Raw genomic sequence first — 9,641 nt, 5'->3', positions numbered from 1 at the left:
GGTCAACTATTTCAAAATAAGAGCTTCACGTCGTTACAGTTTTTAATAGCCAAAATTTCAACCAGTAGTAGTATGATCCTATGATTCTTTAATGCCATTTTAGATAATGATTACAAAATACTGGTGGCTCAAAGGTGGACTGTTTCAATATTAACATTCAATTCAGGCTTAGGTGGCTGGCTTCAGGGTCACCTGATCCAGCCCTAGCTGTAAGCTTTATCAAAAAGGTAAGTTTGAAGTTGAAGAATCTTAAAAAGGAGTAGGGGTGTCTGTGTATTGAATCCAAACTGGGAGCTGTTTCCACAGAGGAGGGCCCTGAAAGCTGAAGGCTTTGCCTCTCATTCAACCTTTACATATCCAACAAACCACAAATAAAACTAGGGTGTCGTGGGGTGTGGTTTGTGGCTCAGTTCAGGGGAGGGGTGGAGCAGCGGATTCAGGGTGTGGTGACAGGGGAGGCTGGTTGGTGCCTAAAAGGCCCCGGGAAATGAATTTTCCAGGCGACTCATTAAAACCCAATGGCCGGTCACATGGGATATGATAAAACTCTGGAGCAGAAATTTTTTATCCATAAATGTAAGTTTACTAACAAAACACCATATTTCTGTCATTTTTTTAAGGATGTGGAAATGTACATACAATCAATATCAGACTCCACCAGCAAAAAGGCTCTCAAAACAATATATGTATGTGAATTTTTTGCGTGTATTCTTATAATTGTTACTTATAATTTCTGGCTTTTTGTGTTCATGTTCTGTTGTTTTGTATACTTCATCTGTTCGTATGTTGTATACTCATTGTTTGTTAAATAAAGTTTAAAAAAAAACAAAAAACAAAAGCAAAAAAACAAACAAACTCTGGAGCAGATAATGGCCTGATTTTATTGGCCGGTCATCCTAGCGGATGTGCGCCAATGGTGCGCATTCTGCCTGGAGCGCATAGGTATGGTCCTCATTGGGCCATTTCACTGGAGTGCATGGGAATAAGGCTTTGTACTAGTTGTGGTCGATTACGCTACACGGTATCTTGAAGCAGTGCTGCTATGCACCATTTCTGCAATAAGTGTGGGGCAGGCGGTGTTTCAGATCCTCAAATAGATACTGAATGACCAGCGCACACCATTCTGTAAATCTGTTCGGACCAGTATGTACCACCCTCAGAATGATGGGTTGGTGGAGCAGCTGAATAACACTTTAAAGTTCATGATTTGTAAGTTTAGTCACGAGCATGAAGGCAATTGAGATCGCTGGTTAGCACGTCTGTTGTTTGCGGGAGGCCTCCACGGGGTTTTCTCCCTTTGAGTCGCTGTTCCGCAGAAAGCCTCAGGGGGTTTTGGACCTAGTTAACGAAAACTGGGAGGAAGGTCCAAGCCTAGCAAAAAATTGAAATTTAAACACATTTAAACTTTAAAAAAAAAAAAAAAAGTTAATCACATTAATTTTACATTCTTTCCAAGTGTCATAATGTAAAGCCAAAAAGGATAAAAATAAATAAATAAAACTTTGAGCTTGTTTTAGGAGTAAACCCACACCAAATTAATACCTGTAGAAGAAACAGAAACAAGCACTGGTGCCCTTTGATCTGTTGTCTGATGATTGATGGAGAGAACTTCAAAAAGTGCATTTTGGGTAAATTTTGAAGGGTCACATCAGGTAAGAGATGTGGTTGCTCTAAATATCTTGTCTCCCTGTTACCTATATTTAGCCTCAGTAAATTTGAGTTTGGCAATCCTGGGCCAAAATTACATCATTAGTAAGGTTCAAATGACAACTACTTGCAAATATTAAGGAAGAATGTTTTATTGAAATTAAAACAACAAAAAAACACAAACAGGAAAACAATGTTAAAGAGGCCTATGCTCTCCTAGAATTACAGCTACTTTTCAGCTATTTATTTTTCCACAATTAAAGATTCTGCTTATAAAATGCCATAATTCATCACACTGCAGAGATGGATGGGAAATTTTAAAAAGAAAGATACCTGTGGGAACTTGCCATTTAAAAAAGAAAAACAAAATCCATGTGCAGTAGCAAGACACTTTTTGAACTGAATAAATAAAAAAAGGAAAACTAAACTGAAGCTAAAGTATGAAATCAGCAGTTAAGGCAAAACGCTGAGAGAACCGCTCAGGAGCTTTTTACACAGTGAATCAAAGGAAACAGTATTTCACTTCACTTATATGCATCTATTGTTGGCACGAGCTACTATAAATATTTGTCAATTACTTTCCTTGGGAGGGATACATAAGATCAAAAATTGTAATTATTTAAAATATGAAGTCATTTAACAGTATGAGTCTGGCATTGGGTGTATAAAAAGATATTTTTCCTACTTTTATGGCAGAATGTGGGTGTGGTGCAAACAGACTGTAGCCTTAAAGAAACTCTTTGCTACTCAAAACACTCTTAACTTGTGTTAACTTCCTAAAACATGTTGTGAGTTTACAAAAAAGGAAGGAAGCACGGCATGGATCTGATGGCTGACCCAACAGGTGCTCTTCAGCTGCACAGAGAGAAGTGAAAAAAACAAAATCCAGGAAGTCTTAGAAGATTTACTGCATGTAATCTTTTGCTGAATAATATTTGAGGGATGAGAAGTCCAGAGGGTAGAGCTAAGAGAAAACTTCCGCTTTATCATTAGAGGAAGTAGGGGGTGGTTGTTCGAGGAGGTATCACACGTTCAGAGTCGGGAACGGCTCGAAACAGCTTGGGCTCTCGTCTGTTGACGTCCTTGAAGACCATGATGGAGGCAATGTTCCCACAGCGGTAGCAGTAGTTGGGCGCTGACCACACGGTCACCAGTTTCTCATCAAACATAAACTTGTAGCCTTCATGAACCAGCTGGTGTGCACGGCAGATGAGCTTCAAGTTGTTGATGTGAACAAACTAAAACACAACAGATTAGAGAAGTAAGTAAAAGGAGGTTGACACACCTGGGTTAAAGGATGCTTTCCAATGACTGGTTTTCCAACACAGATGGCTCAACATACCTCATTAGTAACCTTGGAGCCAAAAAGCCAGCCAGCACCTCGTGGACTGATAGCCCAGGTGTCCACATCCTCTGGATCTGACCACACAAGATCACAAAAAGCCCCCTTGTGAGGAATCTCCTGGTTGCGTTCGATGGTTCGGATCTGGTCCAAAGTCTTGATGTCCGGTGAGAGACCACCATGGACACACAGGATCTGCTCATCTATCAACTGGGATTAGGGTTTAAAACATATTATTATGAACAAATCAATGAATAAACCCAAGTCAATATACATCTCTATTAGCAACACTTCAAAGTTGCCATCTGCTTGTCTCTGTTCTACTCTTTCACAAACTGGAAAATCCTGACAGCAGAACAACTTTCAGGAAAGTTTGAAGTGCACTACATTCAGCTGCTAAAGAGTGCTCATGAGATCTGGTAGCAGAACTGAAGAGGGCAGTGTCAGAGTGCTTTCACACCTTCTGTTTAAATCAAAGTCTGGTTCGTTTCCTCCTTGGCCAGATTCATTTGTGCAGATGTGAATTGCCAAACAAGCACACTGAGACCATTTGGAGGAAGTGGTCTCAGAGCAGTTCTGAATCAACTCCAGAACGGTTTGTTTATGGAGTGAATATGATCTGACCTCAATCTAGGGCTGCAGCTATCGATTATTTTTGAAATCAAGTAATCTCTTGATTATTCCATTGATCAATCATGTAATATGCTAAGAAATACTTTCTTCTTATTAATAAGCAATAAATATTCCAAAAAGAGAAAAAAAACCCCAAGGTTTTCAGAATGAACTGCTCACTGGCTTTTGAGAAGATTTTAGAAACTGCAATGTTTTAAAACAAATTTGTGAACAAATCTGTGAACAAATTGAGTTTAAATTTGTTCACAGATTTGTTCACAAATTTGTTTTAAAGCTGAACCCCCAGTATGTATGTGCCATATTAAAATTCTTTTAAAAGAAACATTTTCTTAAATACAAAAATACATAAATAATCCCAATACAGTCAAAAGACATATATTCAATCTAAACTAAGGCATAACAAATTACCTTTACTATGTCTTCTTTCTGGCTTACTAACATTAATAGGGGGCAAAAAGAGTTCTGAAACGAGGCAGTTCTGGTGTCCACTCATGTTTGAGTTCAATGTGCAAGTAAACTTGCTATCAGACTAAGTTAACAGTTCGTCTGCATATTTTAATATAAATTCAGGAGGCTCATTGGTGCATTGGTTAAACGTCTCCATCGTTTAACACATTGGCAGGCTACACAGCCTTGTGTTAAACAATGCATTGAAGCAAAGAATGTGTGTCGAAGATTTTTTATAATCAAATTATTTGAATAACTCAATGGATCCTTGCAGCCCTTGATCCAAACCAACTACCAAGTGTGCACTGTAGCCATGTTTGCTTTGTATTCTAGATTGCGGAAAGGTACTATAGATGCAAAAATGATCTTTATGAGCTAGCAACTAGCTGTGAACGTAAATTCTCCAACGGTCCCGAAAACACCACCTTCTTCCTGTATTTGCTCACGCCCCAGACACACCTGGCCAATAAGTGGACTGAATATTCTCACATGGTTTCTAGCGGCTCATTCTGGTTTCCTTTGAGTTCACTTGGATTTTTCTCAAACCAAATCATAGGGAAAAGCTACAAGTTTATTAACTCATAAATTGATTGGGACCAGAATAAACCATCTATAGATGTGAAAACACCCTTACTCTACAAAAACGTCTCCCACACTTTACTGTTCTTACTCTTCTCTAAAAGCAAGAACACATCCAAAATCATGAGCGAGCTGAAGCCTTGGATGCATAAATGCTTGAAATCTATCTTCCTGCTGTTGAAACAGACTAGCTTTAAGACTTGCGATGACGGTCACGGTTATGATTCTGGCTGTGTCATGACCATTTTCAATGGGTTTAACACTGATGCATGTAGCGTTTATGTATGGAGTGAGTTGTTTTCTGGCGTTCTATATTTTTGTGTTGCTAATACACCTGTTACAGAAGATTATATGGATACTTATATATCCATAAGATCATTAAAAGAAAGAAGTAACCTCAGAGTACTTTTTAATTAAATTCCTGGAGAATTATTGCCTTGATCCTTGTTGGGCTCTGTCTGTGATGATGAATGCCGTAATAAATATTTAATGCAAAGCTAACTGCCTGCTGGATAAAGGCACCTTTTAATATTAAAACCCCCCAAAATTAAGAAAATGTAATGTAAACCAGTGTGCTCTTTGTTTTGTGTGATGCTAAAGACTCAGTGTTTTAAGTTGGAGCTTATTATGATAATGTATTAAATGAAGTAACAAGCATCCATTTACATAAAGATAGCATACAGGGGGTGAATAGCTACTTAAGATGTCTTTATGGATGCACTGGTTCCAATTACGCTGCATTTAAAAAGGAAAGGAATCAGACTTACAGCTGCCACAGTCAGCATATCAAACACTTTCGTGCAATACCGCCAGGCATTTGCATTTCCATACTTTGTCTGACACTCATCTAAAACAAACAACAGACAAACAGAAAATGTAAACCATTGTTAATAATGAATTTTGAACTTCGTAAACACACAAAAAATGTATTTACATAAATACATGAAGTGAAGTACATACCATAAAATCCATACACTTGAGTTATTTGTCTGCTCTCATGGTTCCCTCGAAGAAGTGTGATACGATCTGGCCACTTGGCTTTTAAAGCTAGCAGGTGTGTAAAAGTCTCCAAGCTATAATATCCTCTGTCTACAAAATCTCCCTGGGAAGAAGAACAAGAAGACATTATTAAAGACTCGGACACTAAAAAGGTTCTGGAAAAGTTGGATATTTGTATGAGAACAGAACACCTGCTTTTTATTTTAACTAGTTGCATTAAACTTGCAAATGCATACTGGTTAAAGCAACATGTAACTAGGGATGTTCCTGGTGACGTCGACTAAACGAAGAAATAATATAAACTAACCCACTAGTCTAAAAGTAAGAAACGCTCAGATATTAAGTTAAATTTGAGAACCGTTTAATGGAAAATTTCAAAAACTAATAACAAAGGCATCTGAAACTATTAATCACGTTCTTCAATAATGAGTCCTGCCACTTAAATGTGCGGCACCTCACATCATGCATTATCAACATTACACAATATTCAAAAATTCTCAATGATAGGTTTTCATGGGCCGATTCAGTTGCTGAGAGGCATTACATTTTTATGTAATGGTATTACAACATGCCCAACAGCCTTCATCATTCAGATTTATTTAAATGTGCTGCAGCTCAGGCAAAAGTAAAGGGAGCTTACTTACCATGAAAATGTAATTTGTGTCTGGTACTTGGCCTCCAGTTCTGAAGAGCTCGCATAGATCATAAAACTAGAGAGGAACATTAAGAAGAACTCATCAATGAAAATATTAAAATTAGAACTAGCACACGTACCAATAAAACCTGAAACCAAAATTAACTAAACTGGGGTACGAAAAACCCCTTTTCCACTAGTAACTACTTGATTCAACTTGTTTTTTAGGGTTTCCCAACAGGTACCAGTACTGGTAAAAGTACCTGGTACCAGGTACTTTTTTAGTACTGACTCAGCCGGAGTTCCAATGAGCCGAGTCAAGCCTGACGTCAATTGACTGCATGCCATCACTGGATAAATCAAGAGAGTGACTCCTTCACAACAATCAAACCCGGAATTTTTGAATCCAGGCAACGAGGGAAATGGCTACACACAAACTAACACCGTGGTCCAGTGACAAGGTGCAGATGTTTACTAATGGTTTAGCAGCGAGTATATTATTGTCTTGATGTTCTCAGTTGTTGTGTGCCATAACGACCTCACCCACATTAATTGCAATTAAAAATGACTGGAGCAGAGTCGAGCAGAGTCAAGTTGAGCAGAGCCAAGTAGGTGCTAGTGAAAAAAGAATCCTAACTTAACTTATTTCCAAATGATATTCGTATTATAAATACTTTTTATGACTGCAATAACATATTGCCACCAATCCTATATTGGGGTGGCTGTAGCTTTAGAGGTAGAGGTAGAGTGGGTCATTTACTGATTGGGAGGTTGCCGTTTCAATCCCTAGCTGCTCCAGTCTGCATGCCAAACATCCTTCAACAAGATATTAACCCCAAGTTGCTATCTGATGCCTCCATCAGTCTGAATGTGTGTAAATGTTAGATGGAAAGCACTTAAAGCATAGAAAAAAAGCGCTTGTGTGAATGAGGCGTGTTATATAAAGCGCCCTGAGTGCTCTGGGAGAGTAGAAAAGCTCTACATAAGAATCACTCCATTTACCATCTAAATGGAGTGATTCCATTTAGATGGTAAATGGTATGCTTTTCTTGTTAGCGGTTTCTTTCTCTCTCTTTTTTGCTACAAGTTGACTCATGGCACAGGGTACACCACTGCTCATGATGGAATGAGACTTGTTATCCCGGGGGAGCTACAGAGTAGACAATGGTGCTGCAGAGCTGGAGCTAAACAAAGAGCTGAGGTGGAAGAGTGGGATATGAATTGTCCATTCCAGCTATTATATGGGGAATGTGAGGTCCTTGGATAATAAGATGGACAAGCTTGTAGTGGTGATTCTGACCCAGAGAGAATACTGATTGGCTTCCCAAACTTGCAAAAACAGTTGAACAAATCTGTCCACCTGAAAAAAAGTGGTGAAGTCTTGGACAACTTCACATCAACAGCATGCTGAACTGAAGCTGCAGACAAGAAGGGGCTAAGTAAAAACTGTTTCCTAAAACAGAAGTTCTTCAGGATGTGCAGCAAATATTACAGATGCTCAATCAGTCTGTTGTGGTTTTATTGCCATTGTAAAACTCAATTTGCTTTGATGATTTTACTGGTCAATAATAATAATAATAATAACAATAATAATATTCACTTCTGTAATCAAAGTATTTTCAAAATACAGGATAGAGCATTTTTTTCTTCTTCTATATTTTGCCCATGGTGAAAATTGTGTATCACCCTGGGAGAAAATTATAGAAGAAGAAAAAACAAAAACGAAAATCACACAGACCTACCTGACCATGAATGTCTCCACAAACTGTAACCGGAGTAGCGACTGGCTGAACATTTGATTCTTCAAGCAGCAAATCACAAACATAATCACATAATCTCTACAAGAGGAAAAACACAACACGGTTAGTGGACACAGGCACCTGGAAACACACTAAAGGCAGTGTGTGTATCACACAGCCCATTAAATTCTATTCTTACAGATGGACTGTAAAATGGGAAATGGGTTGGGATTTACATTCTGTGCTGCATCTTGTGCAACAATACTTTTACATGCAGACGGAAGGATCTTCCACTATCGCCCGAACCACAGCACTAGAAACGCTAGAACTCTTTAAAGGCGATTTGTAGGCATGATCTGTGACAAGGTAGGCACTCAGCTGAGTGCTATGTTTCTGCAGTCAAGTGACTTTCACAGTTCATATTTCTGTTGTAAACTTGTAAGTAGTTTAGCTGCTAGTTACAGTTAATTAAACTAGCTGTAGTCCAGATTTCTCCCTATGTCAGATCGGGCACTAATAGGGGCCATCTATTTCCAAGTACTAAGTAATTAATGTCCTACTGAATATTAACTTGTTTTTAAGTGAAACATTTTCACAGCAGTGTGACTAAAGGACTAAAATGGGATGTAAAGAATACAGTTAGGAAGTACTTTGATCTCAGTTCATTCTGAGACATTTACAAAGTCAAAATGACTCCTTTTTCAGAAAGTTTCATTTTTCTTTACAACGCACTCAGTCTGATATTTAGCTCTGCTCTGATCGCCGTTTCAAGCAAAGCCTCGGAGCAGAGGGATGAATAGACGTATAGATGTTGTTTTCCTTATGCTATTTACACCCCCAGTGCACATTTCATCGGAATATTTCGGCTACCATGATATCTTTCCACAGTTAAACCTATATCTTATATTTAAAGTTAATACGGCTTATGGTAACGGCAGACACTAACACAACAGTGGTTCCCATTACCATGTTTTAAGTGGCACCTTCCTCACTATTCACACCGACGTGTTTAACAGAGTCAACATGCGTTATAATTCTGTGAGATTCATTTTTTAAAAGCTGAAACAAACAACAGAGTATTACTTGAGCGTGAAACCCAGTTAAAACTACCGGCCACATTTGTTGAACAAACCTCGTCTAGTCGCACCATGACCTTTTACGAATACTAACAGAGCTTATCTGAAGTTAAATCCAGAAACTTTGACTCACCTTTAGATCATTTTCAGGCAAATATTTGCATTGTCTCGCTATTTCTACGTACTTATCGAGGTCTAAAGGCGCCATTATCGAAACGCTAAAAGCAGCTGAACTGCAGTTAGCTTCCTTTTCTTCTTCCTGTTCGCTCGCCGCTCCTTCATTTTCAACTTCAATTTCCTGCATCAAATCAGCCTACTACATCCTGCCCACATTTTCAAAATAAAAGTATTTACTAATGACACAGGGGCTAGTAATGAACAGCAACTAAATTAAACTTAGAAATGTCAAGAAAGAAAAATATATAATCTACCATAAGTGCTTATTTAAGTAAATTTCCGGCTAATAACAGCGAATGTTATAATACCTTTATGTCGAACGTCGCATTGAAAGGAAATGAACTGAAGCCAACTTGACTCTCGTCAAT

The 9,641-nt window shown here is 38.4% G+C and overlaps 1 protein-coding gene across 1 annotated transcript; it reads right to left on the bottom strand.

The window, feature by feature from the left end:
• Window positions 1-1,783: 1,783 nt before the first annotated feature.
• ppp6c (protein phosphatase 6, catalytic subunit) lies at window positions 1,784-9,396 on the bottom strand. The gene is made up of 7 exons (XM_085165138.1): window positions 9,230-9,396; window positions 8,024-8,119; window positions 6,292-6,357; window positions 5,609-5,750; window positions 5,416-5,495; window positions 2,990-3,199; window positions 1,784-2,885 (listed from the first exon to the last, which is right to left on the bottom strand). Exons 1-7 carry the CDS (start codon window positions 9,302-9,304, stop codon window positions 2,637-2,639), a joined length of 918 nt encoding a protein of 305 aa, XP_085021264.1. The 5' UTR covers window positions 9,305-9,396; the 3' UTR covers window positions 1,784-2,636.
• Between the last annotated feature and the right edge of the window lie 245 nt (window positions 9,397-9,641).

This window comes from Neolamprologus multifasciatus, chromosome 7 (genome assembly GCF_963576455.1).
Source record: "Neolamprologus multifasciatus chromosome 7, fNeoMul1.2, whole genome shotgun sequence".
Taxonomy (NCBI): domain Eukaryota; kingdom Metazoa; phylum Chordata; class Actinopteri; order Cichliformes; family Cichlidae; genus Neolamprologus; species Neolamprologus multifasciatus.
The sequence above is the reverse complement of the archived record's forward strand: the minus strand, read 5'-3'. Positions and strand labels throughout refer to the sequence as shown.